The sequence below is a fragment of the Artemia franciscana genome, chromosome 10 (genome assembly GCF_032884065.1).
Source record: "Artemia franciscana chromosome 10, ASM3288406v1, whole genome shotgun sequence".
NCBI lineage: Eukaryota > Metazoa > Arthropoda > Branchiopoda > Anostraca > Artemiidae > Artemia > Artemia franciscana.
In genome coordinates, this window is record NC_088872.1 from 25,773,428 (window position 1) to 25,794,612 (window position 21,185).

The 21,185-nt window shown below is 36.7% G+C and overlaps 2 protein-coding genes across 2 annotated transcripts in view; one reads left to right on the forward strand and one right to left on the reverse strand.

Annotated features, from left to right (window-relative positions):
• LOC136031983 (transmembrane GTPase Marf-like) overlaps nt 1-21,185 on the forward strand; it is a 503,142-nt gene that overhangs the window by 109,173 nt on the left and 372,784 nt on the right. The window lies entirely within an intron of this gene.
• LOC136031978 (apolipoprotein D-like) overlaps nt 1-21,185 on the reverse strand; it is a 97,113-nt gene that overhangs the window by 38,307 nt on the left and 37,621 nt on the right. The window contains exon 3 of the mRNA XM_065712013.1: nt 6,776-6,923. Coding sequence (XP_065568085.1) covers nt 6,776-6,923 — 148 coding nt within the window. The remainder of the gene's footprint in view (nt 1-6,775; nt 6,924-21,185) is intronic.

Genomic DNA, 21,185 nt, shown 5'->3' on the forward strand with positions numbered 1-21,185 from the left:
TATGTTTTTTGTCTCTCTCACTCTCTTAGCGGGTGATTTCTTGTCCCAGTGTCTGTCTCTGTGTGTTTGTATGTTTTTTCGCCCGTTTCTCTCTCTGTGAATTCACTTGTGGCATTTTTGAAAAATATACAAATGATAATCGTGATTTTTCGTTTTAGAAAAACTATATTTGTAATGACATCTTGTTCAATTTTTTTGGACTTTTTTTTTATTTCAGTGATATTAAAATTCTATTTTCGGTTCCTTTTAATCTATATATATAAAAATAAGTTGTCTGTCTGTGTGTCTGTCAGGTGACGTCATGTTTCTGTGTCGACTGACGTCATGAAGTTAGTTGTCGTCATTTTTGCTATGACGGTGACGTCATTGAAGATATTTAAGACATATATGTTCACGTAGAAATCTATTAATGTTTAAGTTTAAAATGACTGATGAAATTACAATGGCAAAAGCCGATGAAGATGCTCAAAGAGTCTATGCCAAAAAACTTGCTGCTGATAGAGAAAGTCAGAAAAGAAAGCGTGCCGAGGAATCAAAAGAACAGCAAGGAAACAGGCTTGAGGCTGATAGAGAAAGAAAGAACAGAAAGCGTGCCGAGGAAATACCAGAGCAACGCGAAAGCAGACTTGCTGCTAAAAGAGAAAGTGAAAAAAGAAGGCGTGCAGAGGAATCACAAAAACAGCAAGAAATCAGGCTTGCTGCTGATAGAGGAAGTAAGAAAAGAAAGCGTGCCGAAGAATAACAAGAACAGCAAGAAATCAGGCTTGCTGCTGATAGAGAAAGTAAGAAAAGAAAGCGTGCCGAGGAATCAGAGCAACCTGAAAGTTATCGCCTGGCATTCAGGTACAGCCCAGTCGATGATTATAGCTTGAGTAGATGTGTTCAAATCCGGACAATGTCTAAAATTTGTCCCTATTGCAAGGCCTTGAAATTCAATGGTGAAACAATGGGAATGTGTTAAGCCTCAGGAAAAGTTAAACTTCCTCTATTGGCTGCACCACCAGAGCCATGGAAGACTTTCCTTACTGGAACTACGTCAGAATCTAAGCGTTTTTTGTCACAAATCAGAAAATACAACTCATGTTTCCAAATGACGTCGTTTGGAGCCCAAATCGAAAATCCAGATCAATTTATGTCTACTTTCAAAGTAAAGAGCAGGGTCCTTTCTACCATTCTCAGGCGAGAATCATAAATTTTTACAATTGTACTTCATCAGTGATAGAAATTCTGAATTGAATGCACGTTGCGAAATTTCTCCCAACGTTGAAAGGACGATCGTTTCCCAATTGCAACATCTTTTCCACGAAAATCATAATTTAGTGCGTCTGTTCAAAACAGCCATCGATTTGATGCCTACTGATACGCATAAAATTGTTATTTCCCCTGACAAAACGACTCCTGGCCAACATGTGCGTAGATACAATGCTCCAACTATCGACGAAGTGGCAATCGTTATGGTCGGTGTTCAGTTTTTACCTCGAGATATTATTCTTCATAAGCGAAACGCTCAGTTGTTAAGAATTGCTGAAACTCACCGATGCTACGATGCCCTACAATATCCTATCATTTTTTGGGATGGAGCCGACGGCTATCACTTTAATATTAAATTGATGAATCCAGCCACTAACAAAGAAATGAATAAGAAATGCAGTGCAATGCATTATTATTCCTATAGACTAATGATTCGGCAGGATGAAGAAAATTATATTTTAAAATGCCGTGAATTGTTTCACCAATTTGTCGTTGATATGTATGCTAAAATTGAATCAGAACGTTTGCTATATATCCGCCTGAATCAGACCAAGCTCCGCTCTGAACAATACATTCATTTGCGAGATGCAGTTATAAATGACGGTAATACCACAAACGTTGGAAGATTAACAATTTTACCTTCGTCATATGCTGGCAGTCCCCGTCATATGCATGAATATGCTCAAGATGCTATTGCGTATGTTCGTCTCTATGGTCGTCCAGATTTATTTATTACATTTACATGTAATCAATCTTGGGAGGAGATACTGCAGCTTTTACTTCAAGGACAATCGGCGGTTCATAGGCATGACATTACGGCCCTTGTCTTCCGGCAAAAGTTGAAATTACTGATAAACTACATAGTAAAACTTGAAGTGTTTGGGTCAGTGCGATGCTGGATGTACTCAGTGGAATGGCAAAAACGAGGTTTGCCACACGCACATATACTAATCTGGCTACATAAAAACATTACTTCGAACGAAATTGATGATGTGATTTCCGCTGAAATACCTGATAAAAATGTCGATAAGGGGTTACACGATATTATTGTAAAAAATATGATACATGGACCTTGCGGTGCACTGAACGAAAATTCACCATGCATGGCCAAAGGAAGGTGCACAAAGCAATATCCTCGACTTTTAGTATCCAACACAATTACGGGCAATGATGGTTACCCACAATATAGAAGATCTACTGAAGATGGCGGTAAAACAGCAATAATAAAGAAGCGTAACGGTACCAATTCCTTAAGAACGACCCCTGAATCACAAAGGCCGTAGAACAAATAGTTGAAATAGTTGAAATAGACCCAATTCCTTAAGAACGACCCCTGAATCACAAAGGCCGTAGAATAAATAGTTGAAATTACTAAAAATACTTTAGCGTAAAGAGCGAGGTATTACGAGGAGGTGAACCCCCCATATGCGTAATGATTTCTGTTCGTTTTAAGTTTTAATTCTGCTCCTTACTTTCAGTTGAAAAAAACTTTTCATATTTATATTTTCATTGTTTTTTTAAATAATGCTAGAAAATCCTGCGCCCCCTTCTTGAAATTCTCTTCCCCCATGACATTTTCCTCCATGGAAATATCGTCCTAAGTATCCCCCCGCTCAACTTCTCCCCCCCCCCCAAACCGAAAAATCCCCGTGAAAACGTCTGTACACTTCCCAATAACCATTACTATATGTAAACACTGGTCGTAGTTTGTAACTTGCAGCCCCTCCCACGGGGACTGTGGGGGAGTAAGTCGTCCCCAAACACATAATTATTAGGTTTTTCGACTATGGTAAATAAAATGGCTATCTCAAAATTTTTTATCTGGTGACTTTTGGAAAAAATTAGCTTGGGAGGGGGCCTAGGTGCCCTCCAATTTTTTTGGTCACTCCAAAAGGATACTAGAACTTTTAATTCCTGTTAAAATGAGCCCTCTTGCAACATTCTAGAACCACTGGGTCGATACGATCACCCTGGGAAAAAGAAGAAGAAAAAAAACAAAAAACAAATGAACACGCACCCGAGATCGGTCTTCTGGCAAACAATACGAATGTCAATTTTTTTGTACATAGGAGCTTGAAACTTCTACAGTGGTGTTCTCTGATACGCTGAATCTGATGGTGTGATTTTAGTTAAGATTCTATGACTTTTAGGGGGTGTTTCCCCCTATTTTCTAAAATAAGGCAATTTTCTCAGACTCGTAACTTTTGATGGGTTAGACTAAATTTGATGAAACTTATATATTTAAAATCAGCATTATAATGAGATTCTTTTGATGTAACTATTGGTATCAAAATCCATTTTGTAGAGTTTCGGTTACAATTGAGCCGGGTCGCTCCTTACTACAGTTCGTTACCTTGAACTGTTTGATATTTAGTTATTGTAAGTTTTAATGTTGCTCCTTACTTTGCTGATTTTTTTTTATTTATTTAATGCTATACAACGGAGAGGCTAGGGTGGCTAAATGTAAAGGTCAATTTGTACGACTCTAATTACGCTTCTTCAATGCCTTGGAATTATTTACATAAGGATAATTGATTGACAGATTAGAAGAAATAGGCGCTTGTAAAGCTAAGGGCAGATGGTCATAGTCCCTCTCTTCTTTGTGGACGTGAATACTAGAAGCCATATTCGCTTAGCAAACACCATGCTCATTATTAGAGTGAAAACCGGTAATATGAATATATGTATAAGGCCGGTCTTTATTTACAATCCAAAATCCAGGGAAAAGGCTATTTAAGAGAGTTTTCGATCGTGGAGTCGTCTATTTATGTTGCAATTCAATCACCAATTAGTAACCAATCATATTCGTTCGCAAAAATCCAACCGATTAATTTGTTCAGCTTGCAACAAGTCTTAGTAAATGCAGTAAAAGAAAGTATACATAACCAATTCTGATCGCGAAATAATGATCATTAGATTCATAACACATAAGGGAAAAAAGGCAGAATTGACGAAAAGGCAGTTAATGACACACGAAAGACCTCCAGAAAGACGACCGCAAGTGCGTCGTGCATTCCTAGCAAATACAATATGATCAGGACTTCTGCGCCAAAAATTATCGTTTACACCAGTCTACAAGTGTTCTTAATGTAGGACTATATCAAAAGAGCTGTGCAGACTGTCAATCCATATATCTTGGTTCTTAGTTCCATTAATTTTAAAAGAGCGTATACTGGTAGACTTCAAATTCATGTTCGATCAGATTTCGCAACAATTTTACGAAGCTTAGGGTGCTTAAGGCTATAAGAAACATGATCACATGCACAATTCACACATTTGGGGAAAAGTTACAGGGTGAGTCCTTGGCTCATTCATAAAGGATCTGAGCAACTCGCACAAATTAGAGTAAGGCTCTTGCAGGCAGCTACAGCATGGTCAGGAGACTGACATTTGTGACTGCAACGAGGAACAACCGTGAATTCAAAAACACGTGGAAATTCATAATCAATTTACAAACCATTCTTAAGCATATTTCAGTGTAGCACGGTCTCTAAAAGCTGTCTTAGAATGTCCAAGTCTAGTGGCACCAGAAACTCAATCACAATCTAATATATTCGATAAATCATAATCATGCTCAGTTCCTTTAAGCAGACTGAGGAACTTCTTTTCGATTAACATTGCCTTCGAATTATTGAGAACTGACGAAACAGATTTGCAGAAATCCTTTGCGGCCAGACCTTCAATTTTACAACTAGCTTTTCACACAGGAACCACAAGTTGACAACAGATTAATGTCCATAAAACTTATCGACTAATTTTTTTTTACATTTGGATGAATTATTTACGAGTAAAGGCACATTTGGGATAATAACGGTGGCAAAGCCATTGGACTGCCATTTGCTGGAGCAATTTATGGAAAATTTAGCTCATAAGGTGTTAACTTTCAGTTTACAAGATCAAGAGTTTGTTGAATTTTATTAACCTTAGTGGCCACACGGGACTATTCTATTGCTAAAAACCTTTGACAAGGGCCGTATCCATAATTTTAATTTGGAGGATGGGGATTGCCAAAAAAAAACCTAAAAAACGTATGAAAAATGTGTTTGTTTGCATCTATGTTACTTTTTTATGAGTCGAACAAACATTTTGGGGGAGGGGGGGTGACACATCCTACCCTCCGGATACGACCTAGCCTGTGACCACTTTCAGAGCCTTTTACTTGTCAAACGTTTACTCCTGATAAGTAACATTAAATCTAACAAATTGTATTCATTTGCAATCAACATAACAAGGCAATTCTTTGATGTATTAATTGTTAAGAAAATTTCTTCTTTTAGAGTTTCGGTTACAATTGGGCTGACTCGCTCAAAATTGAACTGTTATAATGAACTGTTTGATTTTGCTGTACAAAAAACGAGATATTACCGATAATTTGACGGCTTGCTTCAAAAATTACCCATTAACGTCCCAAACTTTTGTTCGAAACGTGAAGCTATTAGTTGTTTTGGTGTTAATGCACTATTGGGGCTATTTAGAACGAAATACTATACAATCATGACCATTTTAAAGAATTAACCACCCAGTCTCACTATTTTTGACTAATGATCTGCCATACTGTGAGGATTTTTGAAACTATACCAAACATCTCAACATTGGAACCAACAGTTGCATGAAATTCTGATTGTTGGGTGAATAAACATACTTTTTCTTACTTCCCTCTTCAAGTTCATTGCAGTTTTCAATAGGATTTCAAGGTTTTAAATACAATGAAAGCTTAGTATTTCTATACTAATTTTGACCATACGTTAAGCCATTTCTCTGTTATTAAGAGCCCAAGAATAACAGGCATAAGTAATTGTAATGTAAACAAACATGCCTTTCCTTGCTTTTCTCTTCAATTGCTGTATACTTTTTAGTAGACATAGACATAGACATAGACATTTTTTATTTTCATCCAAAACGTTTAAATTAAACAAAGAATTTACCATTAACGGCCACTCTTAAGACTTAGTAGGTGTCAGGTTTCAGATAGAATGAAAGCATGACTTTTAATAGAAACACAAACCTTGACTGTAGCCCCCCCCCCGTCTCCCGAATGGATAAAAAGATATAAATGCCAGAGTCTAGTGCAAAAAATGGCCCAGCTGGGAATTTGACGCCAGCCATCCGCGTGACAGATGAGCATTTTATCGGTGAATCAGCGAAGATTATATGTAAAATGCTTGTGTCTTTTTGTTCTGGGAGCAATGAAACTTACAATGGATCCTGGCATTTTTTTATTCATTGCGGAAGAGGGGCAAAATCAAAACTCATGTATCTATGAAAGGCCATGCTTTCATTCTATCTGAAACCTCACACCCATTGAAAACTATTCAGTCGTTGAAGAGAAAAATTAGAAAAACAATTGTTTGTTTACCAAAAAATAATCAGAATTTCATCAGATTGTTGGTTCTAATGAGGTTTTTTAGGTTTCGTTAGAATTTGCGTTATGAAATTCATTAGGCTAAAAAATTACCTTAATAGTTGAAACATTAAATTGATACTACGACTAAAAGTTGGAGGATCCAGTAACATCGTAATTTACCTTGTATTGTAGTAAGTGGCCCATCTGTTGTTCCATTTCTACAGGAATAGTCAACTAATCCTCCTGAATACAGAAGATCGTCTGGTGTATAAACTGACGTGTCACAAAGACAGAAACGCTGGTAATATCCTCCACCAGGTGTTTGTATCTTAAAAAACAATATGAAAGCTAAAAAACAAAATCAGATACTTCTAGAAAGTCATCCGTATGATGTACTATCCACTCAGGCATAGAAGAAATTCCTCGAGACGGCTCTGGCTTCCTACAGTTTTCTCTACATCTCAATCTCAGTTTTCACTCCCTCCCCGACTTCATTAATTGAAGTTAAAGTTTAGCTTAACTTCGTGCTAAATTTTTCAGTATAGGATCAAGGGTTACCAATGTGGTTTACACGTTTTACTATCATTTTAACAAAATGATCACCCAGTCTAGCTATGTTAGACCAGTGCTTTAGCGGACTGTAAAAATTTTAGAAGCTATACCACAGGTCACGACATTGAAACAAACAATACCGTTAAATTCTCATCTTTCTTTTGTAATAAACATACTTTCTCTTAATTTTTCTTCAATCTATTTACAGTTTTCAATGGGGTCTCGGGATTTAAATATAAAGAAAACTTGGATTTTCATAGATATTCTAGTTTTGACCATAAATTGGGCATTTCTCTCTTATTAAGGGACAATAACAGACGAATACATTTACAAGATACTTTAAACAAAGGTATCTTTTTGTAACTTTTCTCTCTCAATTAGGGAAGATTGAGGTAGACTCGGACGCCATTTTTTGAAACGGTATATCATCTAAGCCATTAGTGTTTCTACTCGTATAGTTCTTGCTTCAATATAAAATAGATCTTTTTTGAAAAAGGGAAAATTTGTTTTTATTTTGTTCATATTTTTAAATTGTCTGAAGCAGACCTACTCACGAAATTGAATTAGACCCATTACCCAGATAGTGATAAAGCTCTATCTTCAATATTTAGTGACGGCCAAAGGTATTAAGTTCGTTTCAGTCCTTTTTGAAGGGAATATGCAACTATTAAAAAAAACGCAATATGCATTCAAAGTTGTCAAACAGGTTTATCTACAATTTCTCAGGAATGCCTGGGAAAATTAAGTTGAAATTTCCACGACATGTTGAAGGGGATAGTTGATTTATATTCGTGTATACTCAGTGTTGTAACATGATGGTAATCAGAATGGGTTCAGCCCTACAGAAGTCCAAGGATTATTACAAATTTCAATCAGTTGATTTGAATAAAATTCCGCGTACGAATCTAGCCGAATTTGTAAAACGCAACTATTATTGACAATTGTTCCAAAATTCTGTCCAACACATATACAGAAAGCCAAAATCTTGACTTCAAAGGAGAACATCCGAAAAAAGCCTTAGAAACATTTTTTTACTAGCCATAAATTGTCTTACTTCTACACAAACAGAGAGTAATAAAACAAAAACTTTCCCCACAAGTTTTTAACTTAATTGAGATTTTCAACTTAATTCCCTAAGATATTTCTTTTGGAATTTGCACGCTCATTAAGTTAAACATCCTCTTCAATACTATAGAAAGTTTTGCCTTTATACCCTTATATTTTTTGGAGGTATAGGAAAAATATGCCAGGCCTTCCCAATAACAGATCCTATATGTAAACAATGGGAAAATTGCATAACTTACAACACTTGCTCCACGGGCTGAGCGTGGGGGGAGGGATGTCATGTGACCTGACATATCGCTTGTCGACAGGATATTCGACTTCTCATCAATTTTGAACGAAATGGGTATCTAAAAATTTTTGATCGGACGTCTTTAGGTAGATGGGAGCAAAAAAGGTTATGGGAGGGGAGCTGGTTGTCGTTCAATATCTCTTTGCTTTTCATAAGGGTACTTAAACTCTTATTTTTCCAATGAAATAAGCCTTACTTTGGCGATGCTATTGTACTGCTTATGACATCTTAAAAGCAGCAAAAATTGGATTTTCGACAAACACTACATTTTTAAGTCACTAATAAAATAAAATATAAAAAAGAACTTTTTCGGATGGAAGTTGAGAAGTATTCTAAAGTAATGACGCGAGCCAAAGCGTCATTTGTGCTTCGTGAACAGAAAACACAGTTTACAAGCTTTCTCTTTTATAACGTTAATAAAGCTAAAATTGTTGCGACAACTAGGAATGAAATCAATCTACTTCCCTTTTCAGTAATCTTGGTTTTTATTGATGATTTTCTTTCATTTTGTTGTTGTTGATGTTTTGAGAAATAAAATCCACGCTATTAAAAATAAATAGGGTATATCAGAAGTAAAAGGATAAATATGGTAACACTATTATTAGTAAACATACTTGAGGTATAATTCAGTATTGTTGTGTTATTGTTGATTTTATGACACATAAGAAAAGATTGTTCGAAATGTAATTTGTTTTCAGTAAATCAAAACGAAGCTTTGACTTTTAGACGGCTTAGTTAAAAGAATAGTTAGTCCTATTAGTAGAATCCCTTCAATTTATTTAAACGCAGCCCTGCCCCTACTCTTTTCTTCCTTATTGCGCAATCGACCTCTCAATTAGATTTTTGGTAAGTGTTATCTGTGATCTGTTTCCGGCCACCTTTCTTGGCATCATTACCGGGCTTGCAGATGAGTTTGGGTCCCTACATTCCCATCCATGACCCAATGTCCCCACCAGGGCCCCGAGTTCCCCTCAATGACCCCATGTTCCCCTCTAGGCCCCCAAGTTCCCTCCAGGGCCACAATACCCCCCCCCCCCTCCCCTAAGTTTTGCCCCCTCCCCAAGTGTTTGCCCCCTCCGTGTTTTTATTTTTATGAATGTGTCCAGATTTTAAGAGGAGGGCCTCATTTTCTATAGTTTGGTCTTAATTTTTGAATTCGTCGGGATTTCTATATATTGGTCATAATTTTTTAGAGGTTGGCCATGTTTTCGAGAGTTTAGTCTTAATATCTCTGGTTTGGTCTGGATTCTTAGGGGTGAACCTGAATTTTTGTGAATATGTGTGGATTTATGTGCATTGCTTATGATTTCTATGAATTCTTCTTAATTTCTGTGTATTGATTATGATTTCTAGGAATTCATCTAGAACTTTAAAGGTATAAATAGAAGACACTTTGAAACAAAAACTTGTAAGGTGAAGCGTAACAAAACAGAAGACACTTTAAAAAAAAACTTTTAAGGTGGAAGGTATCAAAATAGAAGACAATTTGAAAAAAACCCGTAGAAATCAATACCAAACCCATCAAACTTTAAAAATCATGGCCAAACTCTAAAAATGATGACGAATAGATAAAAATCCTTATGAATTCATGAAAATCATAACCGATACATAGAAATCCAGATGAATTCATTGAAATCATAAGCAATGCATAGAAATCTGCATGAATTCATAAAAATCAGGGCCAAGTTTTGAAAAAGTTTTTTTCAAAGTGTTCTGTTTTGTCCCTTTTCACTTTAATGTTTTTTTCAGTGTCTTCTGTTTTATTACGTTTAACATTAAAGTTTATTTTTCAGTATCTTCTCTTTTGTTAGAAGACACTTTGTCTTGTGTTGTGTTTTGTTTCAGCTTAAAAGTTTTTTTTCAAAGTGTCGTCTGTTTTGTTACGTCTCAACTTAAACATTCTATATAAAATCATAGAAATAATAAGCATTGCATACAAATCCACATAAGTTCATAAAAATCAGGGTCAACCCTAGAAATCCAGACTAAACCAAAGACATCAAGACAAAACTATACAAATCAAGACTGGTCCATAAAAATCCAGAAAATTCCCATAAAAATCATAACCAGTACATAGAAATTCGGAAGAATTTATAGAAATAATAAGCAATGCATAGTAATCCACACAAATTCATAAAAATCCGAGTTAACCCTAAAACCCAGACCAAACCAAAGACATCAAGACAAAGCTATAAAAATCATGACAGGTCCGTAGGAATCCAGAATAATCTCATAGAAATCATAACCAACCCATAGAAATTCGGGGGAATTCATAAAAATCATAACCGATGCATAAAAATCAAGACAAAACTCATAAAAAACGGGCCAACACTAGGAATCCAGATCAAACCTTGGAAATCAAGACCAAAGTATAGAAATCATTGCCAACCTCTAAAAAATCATAACCAATAGCCTACACATAAATCCCGAAGGATTCATAAAAATCAAGACCAAGCTGTAAAAAATTAAGAACATCCTCTGGAAATCCGGACAAATTCATAAAAATGCAGACAAAACAGTATAAATCAGGGGTAACCCTAGAAATCCTGACTCAACCATAGAAATAAAGATCAAACCAAAGAAATCAAGAACAAACTGTAGAAATCAAGGTCAACCTTTAAAAAATCATGACTAACACAGAGAAATCCCGATGAACTCATAAAAATCATAACCAATACATGGGAGTCTGAAAGAATTCATTGAAATAACATGCAATGCATAGAAATCCACACAAATTCATAAACATCAGGGTCAACCCTAAAAATCCAGACCGAACCAGAGACATGAAGACAAACTGTAGACAACAGGACCAGTCCTTAGAAATCCAGAAAATCCCACAGAAATGATAATCAATGCTTAGCAATCCTGGGGAATTCATAGAAATCGTAACCAATGCATAGAAATCCAGACGAATTCATAAAAATCAGGAATTCATAGAAATCATATACAATGCATTGAAATCCACAAAAATTCATAAAAATCAGGGGCACAACTAAAAATCCAGACTAAACCAAAGACATTAAGCTATAACTTAAGAAATCCTGACCGTTTCACACAAATCCAGAATCCTATAGAAATCGTAACCAATGCATAGACATTGAAGGAACTCATAAATTAATAAACAATGCATAGAAACCCAGATGAATTCATAAGAATCTGAGCCATCCCTAGGAATCCAGACCAAACTGTAGAAATCTAGACCAAGCCTCAGAAATCAAGATCAAACTGTAGAAATCATGGCCAGCCTCTAGAAACTCATGGCCAATACATACAAATACTGAAAAATTCATAAAAATCAAGACCAAACTCTAGAAATTAAGTTCATCCTCTTAAAATCCGGACAAAGTCATAAAAATCAAAACCAAACTGTAGAAATCAGAGCCTACCCTACAAATCTAGAACAAACCACAAAAATCAAGACCAAACTTTAGAAATCTTAACAAACTCATAAAAATCGGACCAAACTGGGGAAATTAAGGCCATCCTCTTAAAATCCGGAAAAATTCATAAAAATCGAGACCAAACTGTCCAAATTAGGGCCGACCCTGGAAATCAGGATCAAACCGCAAAAATCCATACCAAACCGTAGAAATTAAGACCAAAGTGTAGAAATCAAGGCCAATCTCTAAAAATTCATGACCAATATATAGAAATCCCGAGGAATTCATAAAAATCAGAACAAATACTTAGTTTAGAAATCCGGAAGAATTCAATAAAAATCATAACCAATGTATAGAAATCCACACTAATTCTAAAATAAACAGAGTCAACCATAAAAATCTAGACCAAACCAGAGGCATCAAGACAAAACCGTAGAAAACATGAATGGTCCATAGAAATCCAGAAAAATCCCATAGAAATCATAATCAAAGCACGGAAATTCAGGGTAATTCATAAAGATCATGACCAATGCATAAAAATCCAGATGAATTCATAAAAAGCAGTGTCTACTCTAAAAATCCAGATCAAATCATAGAAATCAAGACCAAACTGTAGAAATCATGGCAAAACTATAATAAAGTATGACCTACACATACAAGACTACCGAGTGTATCTGTTAAGATTATAGTACTTATATATAATACTGTTAAGATTGCAGTACGGGTGGGCAAGGATTTTTCTAGGGTTATCAGAAGTAGACTTGGTGTTAAGCAGGGATGTATAATCCCCCCAAGGCTATTTTCATTATATATTAATGATTTTGAAGGATATTTTATAGGCACAGGCACCCCAAAAATTAAGCTTTACAGTGCAAGTGTTATGGCATTACTTTTTGTGGAAGACATAGCATTAGTAGCGGAAAGTAAAGAACATTTGCAACAACTGCTGGATCTAACATCTTCTTATTTTAGAAATAAGAAACTAGTACTAAACATAAACAAGTCGGTGGTAATGGTTTTTAGGAAAAGTGGAGAACATATAGATTAGCAGTGTCAGTTTACATGTGAAGGTAGGACACTAGACTATGTAGATGAATTTCAGTTCTTAGGTCGTATGCTTTCGTCGGATGAGAATTAGAAGAAGCATCTCAGAATGGTGGAAAGTAAAGCAAATAGACTGCTAGGATTGTTAAGTAAAAGTAGTATTAAGGAAACTAAGGATGTAGGAATGCTAAAGTATGTTTTCAATGCTATGGTTAGATCGGCTTTGCGTTACGGGTTGGAGCTCTGGGGGTTTAATAAGGGGTTAAATTTAGAAAGAATGCAGTTGAGATTTTCTAAGCGTATGTTAGGCCTTGACAATAAGTTTAATGGGTTAGTACTGAGAGCGGATATAGGACTAAAGGGCATGAGACAGAGTCGGTTAATCAGTATGGTCAAATATTGGGAAAGGATGTCATCGATAGAAGGTAATAGACTAGTTAAACAAGCATTTTTAATGATGCTTCAAGATAGGAGGAAGGATTTGTGGCCAAATCAGGTGAAGAATATATTAGACCGTGCAGGGCTAGGTAATTGCTGGAATAAGGGGAAGGGAATAGGAGAGATGGTAGGGACTGTATCAAGGTTAGCTGCTACTAGGCTAGAGTCTCAGGAAGTTCAGGTTTGGAAAGCGGAGAAGGCAACCTCGCCGTCCCTTGTGATTTATGCGTAGGTCAAGGAGAACTGGGGCAAAGAAATTTGCCTAAAAATGGGATTGGCTCCCGAAGATTTTAAATGGGTAATGTATGTAAGGGGGAAGTTTATGCCTCTTGGAGAACGTAGGAAATATTTAGGTAGAAATAGATTGAGTGATGGTCCTTACAGTTGCCCAATGAGTGGAGAGTGGATGAGTCTTTTCAAAGTTCGTCCGGGTAGGTATGAGGGACCGTGACAATTTTCTTAAATAATTAGTTTTAATGTCTTTTGAGTCTATGTTTTGTTACTGTATTTTTTCACTTGTTTTGTGTATGTCACCATGACCCAATTGGGCCTTTTTGTAAATAACTCTATCTATCTATCTATCTATTTATCACAGAAATCCTAACGAATTCATAAAATCAAGACCAAACTGTAAAACTTAAGGCCCACCTCTTAAAATCTGGACAAATTCATAAGAATAAAAAAAAACATTTGAGGGAGGGGCAAAGACTTAGGGGGATGAGGCCCTGGAGGGGGACTTTGCATCCTGGAGGGAAATGTGGGACCCTGGGGGAACTCAGGACACTGGTGGGGGACATTGGGTCCTGGATGGTAATGTGGGGACCCAAAATCACACATAAGCCCTGTAGTCGAAAACCAAAGCGCTCACGACCATTAGATTGCAATAGTGACACCTGGGCGGTTTTAGTCCTTACAATATTTTGGAGATTGAAACAAGTTTCATTAACTACCAAAATAATATGTCTGTCCAGTAAACATCTCAAATCACCCCATGGTGTGCATATTCTCGGAATGATACCCGGAAACAGATCACTGATAACACTAACCAAAATCCTATTGAGAAATTGAATGTTCCAATTAACATAGAACGATACTGTGACGCATAACATCAGTTGGTCAGCGTCCTAGAAACAATAATTGATTGCCTAGAATGTATTTCTACGAACATAATATCATCAATGACTTGTTGGCTTAGTTGAGTAACGAGTAATTTTTTTACCATGGGAAATAATGAGTCTCAATTTCGATTCATATATGAGACGTAAATTTCATAAAATCAATTAAAAACTGACTAGAAGAAAAAGTGTGTCGTAGGAAATTAAAACATGTCACCATCATCTATAATTAACAATAACGCCATCCATAACTTTGGTTATGCAGATTGCACCATTAAGGGAATCGCCGTTAAACCTTCTTCATGATATTAAGCCACTAAGGAAGAAAAGAGTAGGCGGTAGGGCTGCACTTAAATAGATTGCAGGGATACTACACATATTCCTGCTTGAGTTAATTTCTCGTCTTTTTAAGTTTGGATTGGTTATTCATTCTTATTTTGTGTTCATTTCAGTTCAGGTTATTCATTGATAGGGATTCCTCAAATTCCTCATGTTAATGATCCAATTTCCTTTCTGGGGTCAGAGGCATATTTATTTGGCCTTTCTAGCATTGTGAACATAATGGTTATCTTTAGCATATCTTTGATTTGATATCTTTACGGGTTAATGGCGGTGTGTACCTAAATTGGGCGTGGAAGGAGGCTCTTTACCCTCGAATCACTTTTGAATTTTCAAAGAGCGCTATAAATTTAAATATTCGATCGATCAATCCCCCAATCAAAGTTTATGCTGCCACTGCATTTATACGAAGTGACATGGTAAAAAAAAAAACAAGTTAAAATTAACAATGAAAACGAAAAGCAAATAAATAATACATGTAAGCCTTGTTACTCTTTACTTAGGCATTGCTAGTGTGCTACGGCACGGAAGCATATGAAGCCAGGGCATTATGGTGGAATGGTCTTTTTATATAATGTGTTTTTGCAGAAAAGCTGTAACCTAGTAAAATCATGGTTACAATACAATTGCAAATTTGTAAAAACGATAACTTTGAAAAAGATCGTTACTGTTGTTCGCTCTTTACTAGGTTTCGGCTAAGAAAAAGCTGGAAGAATTACCCTGTATATTTATTCAAACTATACATAGAAGCACTTTTAAGAGGATGTCAGTGTTTAATGGTGATTCTTTCACATTTCAAAATCCGTTCAAATTATATTTTTTTTTTGGTTTCGGTTGCATTAAGCAGTGTCAGTTCTTTACTAGGTTGAAGCTATTACGGCAAACATCGTGGTTGCAGGGGTAGCTGCAACCAAGCAAAGGACGAACCTTGGCCCAAAGCAACCAGAAATGGAAAAACGCGTTTACAAAAACTGGCAAGGGAAAAAACTGCTATTTCTAGCTGACTAAGAATGATAACTATTATCTAAATTAGTGTTAATAGTAAAATGTTAAATATTATTTTGAAAACAAATTTAAAGGAATTTTGAATATAGCCTGAAACCCCTCAAAATTTCCTTGGATCGAAACAAAAGTACACCATTAGAATTGTTTTGGCTGAGAACCTTGTACAGGAAACTTACAGTCCTCTGGCTTGAAAAACAAAGAAAATAACTTTTTTGCTTAGGTAGCTCTGATGTGTCCTATTTTTCTTCATTTTTTTTTCACTGCTACCAGGACACTGGAATTTCATATATAGCTGTTTAAGGACTAATTTTAAAGGAAATTGCTTCATCTACGTACTTTTGCAATTAAAAACCTCAATATTTAAAATACAATCAGTTTTGACAGAAAACAGCATCTCCGTATTATTTTGAAGGGCTACTTCTGGGGGTACTGGGTATTTAACATAAATAGGTTAGGTAAGAAACATCAGCAGGTCATGTCATCCTTCACTGAATAGTGTTCTTGAAAAAAATATGTCTTACTGACTTTACTGACTTACTGACCACAAATAAGGACAAGGCTATAGGACAAGGTCTGACGACTCCATAATGTGGTATACTTTTTGCAGTTTGTCCTAAGAGCCAGACAATCAGTGGCCTCCTACACCTCAGTTTTTGAAAATACTGCCCTCTGTTTGCTTTTGACTTTTGACCGAATTGGTACTGTTTCAGACTTTTTTTTTGCTTTCTTCCTCGGCTTTGGATTCAAATTTAAGTTTTTCAGATCTTTTTCGGTGGTGCTCAAATCATTCTTCGGTTCAGTCTTCTTTTTTGATAAGAAATTTTGAAACCAATCAGTCCATTTTCGAGATTTTTCTTCACTTTTTTTCGGATTTTTTTTCCTTTTCTCATGTACTTTTATATGCTTTTGGCGTCTGTTCTGCTTTTCTTCTTTTTCATTTCGACAATCTTTTTCATTCTCGACGACCTTATTTGATTCCTCAATATTTTTCTTATTTCCACCTATGATTTGTCTTTCAAAAGTATCAAAATCGAAAGTTTCAGATGAGGATTTATTCGCTTTTTCTTTATTATGGACCATTAGTAAACGATGGTATTTAGGATCCATACCACGATTTAGTTGCAAGTGACACGTGAGTTGACATTAGTTAAATTCCAGATTGAGTTTTCGTCCATATTTTTTTAAGAACATTATCTTGAAAACTTAGATATAAATTTATCAACAAATATTTGTGCATTTAGTTGAATCTTATCACGTTGCCCTATTGGGAAAATAAGGCTGATTAATTAAATACCTTAAGTTTAAGAGACTGGAATTCTTGATATGAAACAAACTTTTTTTGCTATTGAAATCTATCTATATATATAAAAACTAGCTGTGGGTGCCTAGGTCTACACAAACACCGAGTTGGTGGGGGTGCTTCGCGCCCCCCAATCCCCCCCCCGCGCGTGTAAGTCGATACGCGCCATATTAGTTACGCGCCATATTAGTTACGCACCATATTAGTTACGCGCCATTGTAGTTGTGTCCCTGTGTCCCACCTGTGAAAATAGATGGATATATATATATATATATATATATATATATATATATATATATATATATATATATATATATATATATATATATATATATATATATATATATATATATCTATATATATAAAAATAAGTTGTCTGTCTGTCTGTCTGTGGATCAGGTGACGTCATGTTTCTGTGTCGACTGACGTCATGAAATTAGTTGTCGTCATTTTTGCTATGACGGTGACGTCATTAATGGTATTTAAGACATTTGTTCACGGAAAAATGTTTAATTGTAAAATGACTGAAGAACCTACAATGGCAACAGCCGAGGAAGCTGCTCAAAGAGTTTATGCCAAAAAACTTGCTGCTGATAGAGAAAGTAAGAAAAGAAAGCGTTCCGAGGAATCACAAGAACAGCAAGAAAACAGGCTTGCGGCTAAAGAACGCAAAACCGCGCAGTTAGATGAAAATCCACCTGGACAGCGAGAGTCAAAACATATCAAAACTGAAAATGATAGCGATGATGATTGGGTTTGGGATTTTGACTTGGATAAGGTCATCAATGCCTACCAGATTTAAGTTAAAAAAAACAAAGGTTCGTCGATATGTACTTCATAGTGACGCTGAAAAATAAAGAAGAAAAAGAAAACTGAAAAAAGAAAAAAGGTAAAAAACTAAAAAAAAACTAAAAAGAAAAAACACTCAAAGAGAAATTACAGACCGGGACACAAATGACGACCGAGACAGAGGGAATATAAGTGACGACCGGGAACCTCAAAGAGAAATTACAGACTGGGACACCCGGACACAGATCACGACCGGGACACAGGGAATATAAATGACGACCGGGACACAGGGACACAACTACAACGGGGACGCCGGGGGCACAGGCGGGATATATAAATGACGACCATAAATAAGTTGTCTGTGTGTCTGTTTGTCAAATGACGTCATGTTTGTGTGTCGACTGACGTCATGTTTGTCGACTGACAAAATTACAGACCGGGACATCGGGACGTAAATGACGACCGGGACATAGGGAATATAAATGACGACCGGGACACTCAAAGAGAAAGCGACCGGGACACAAGGAATGTTCGATTAGCAATCACCATCAACAAAGCACCGGGACACAAATGAAGACCGGGACACAGGGGATATAAATGACGACCAGGACACCCGAAGAGAAATTACAGACCGGGACACCGTAACACAAATGACGACCGGGACAAAAATGACGACCGGGACACCAGGACACAGGGAATATAAATGACGACCGGGACACTCAAAGAGGAATTACAGACTGGGACACCGGGACACAGGGAAACAACAACAACGGGGACAACGGGGGGCATAGGGGGATATATAAATGACGACGGGGACACAGGGAATGTTCGATTAGCAATCACCATCAACAAAGCTCAAGGGCAATCATTAGAATAATGAGGTTTAGATCTGAATATAGATTGTTTTTCCAATGGACAATTATATGTTGCATGTTCAAGAGTCGGTAAACCTGACAATCTATTTATATGCACAACCTGTGAATATATCTATATTCACAGGTGGGACACAGGGACACAACTACAATGGCACGTAACTAATATGGCACGTGACGACTTACGTGCGCGGGGGGGCTTTGGGGGGGCGCGAAGCACCCCCACCAGCTAAGTGTTGGGGTGGCGCTTCGCGCCGGACGTAAATGACGACCGGGACATAGGGAATATAAATGACGACCGGGACACTCAAAGAGAAAGCGACCGGGACACAAGGAATGTTCGATTAGCAATCACCATCAACAAAGCACCGGGACACAAATGAAGACCGGGACACAGGGGATATAAATGACGACCAGGACACCCGAAGAGAAATTACAGACCGGGACACCGTAACACAAATGACGACCGGGACAAAAATGACGACCGGAACACCAGGACACAGGGAATATAAATGACGACCGGGACACTCAAAGAGAAATTACAGACTGGGACACCGGGACACAGAGAAACAACAACAACGGGGACAACGGGGGGCATAGGGGGATATATAAATGACGACGGGGACACAGGGAATGTTCGATTAGCAATCACCATCAACAAAGCTCAAGGGCAATCATTAGAATAATGAGGTTTAGATCTGAATATAGATTGTTTTTCCAATGGACAATTAAATGTTGCATGTTCAAGAGTCGGTAAACCTGACAATCTATTTATACACATTCCCATTGTTTCACCATTGAATTTCAAGGCCTTGCAATAGGGACAAATTTTAGACATTGTCCCGATTTGAACACATCTACTCAAGCTATAATCATCGACTGGGTTGTACCTGAATGCCAGGCGATAACTTTCAGGTTGCTCTGATTCCTCGGCACGCTTTCTTTTCTTACTTTCTCTATCAGCAGCAAGCCTGATTTCTTGCTGTTCTTGTGATTCCTCGGCACGCTTTCTTTTCTTACTTTCTCTATCAGCAGCAAGCCTGATTTCTTGCTGTTCTTGTAATTCCTCGGCACGCCTTCTTTTTTCACTTTCTCTTTTAGCAGCAAGTCTGCTTCCGCGTTGCTCTGGTAGTTCCTCGCCACGCTTTCTGTTCTTTTTTTCTCTATCAGCCTCAAGCCTGTTTCCTTGCTGTTCTTTTGATTCCTCGGCACGCTTTCTTTTCTGACTTTCTCTATCAGCAGCAAGTTTTTTGGCATAGACTCTTTGAGCATCTTCATCGGCTTTTGCCATGGTAAGTTCATCAGTCATTGTAAACTTAAACATTAATAGATATCTACGTGAACATATGTCTTAAATATCTTGAATGACGTCACCGTCAAAGCAAAAATGACGACAACTAATTTCATGACGTCAGTCAACACAGAAACATGACGTCACCTGATCCACAGACAGACACACAGACAGACAACTTATTTTTATATATATAGAAGATATATATATATATATATATATATATATATATATATATATATATATATATATATATATATATATATATATATATATATATATATATATATATATATATATATATATATATACTAGCTGTTGGGGTGGCGCTTCGCGCCACCCCAACACCTAGTTGGTGGGGGCGCTTCGCGCCCCCCCCAAGCCCCCCCGCGCGCGTAAGTCGTTACGCGCCATAATAGTTACGCGCCATTGTAGTTGTGTCCCTATGTCCCACCTGTGAATATAGATATATATATATATATATATATATATATATATATATATATATATATATATATATATATATATATATATATATATATATATATATGGTTTTAACTACGTAAAACTTGCGAATATACAACATTCTTTGCTGTCCCATTGTCTTTGCATATAAATAGATTGTCAGGTTTACCGACTCTTGAACATGCAACATATAATGGTCCATGGGAAAACAATCTGTATTCAGATCTATACCTCATGATTCTAATGATTGCCCTTGAGCTTTGTTGATGGTGATTGCTAATCGACCATTCCCTGTCCCGGTGTCCCGGTCGTCATTTACATCCCCCTGTTTCCCCCGGTGTCCCCGTTGTAGTTGTGTTCCTGTGTCCCGGTCGTCATTTATATTCCCTGTGTCCCGGTCGTCATTTGTATCCCGGTGTCCCGGTCTGTATATACATTCGTTTTTTAGTTTTGTTTTTCTCCTTTATTTTTTTCCTTTTTTTTTCTTTTTTAGCTTATTTAGATTTTTAGATTTTTTAGTTTTTTTATTAGTTTTTAGTTTTTTTTTCTTTTTAGTTTTTTTGTCCCGGTCGTCATTTATATCCCCCTGTTTCCCCCGGTGTCCCCGTTGGTTTTTCTCCTTTATTTTTTTCCTTTTTTTTTCTTT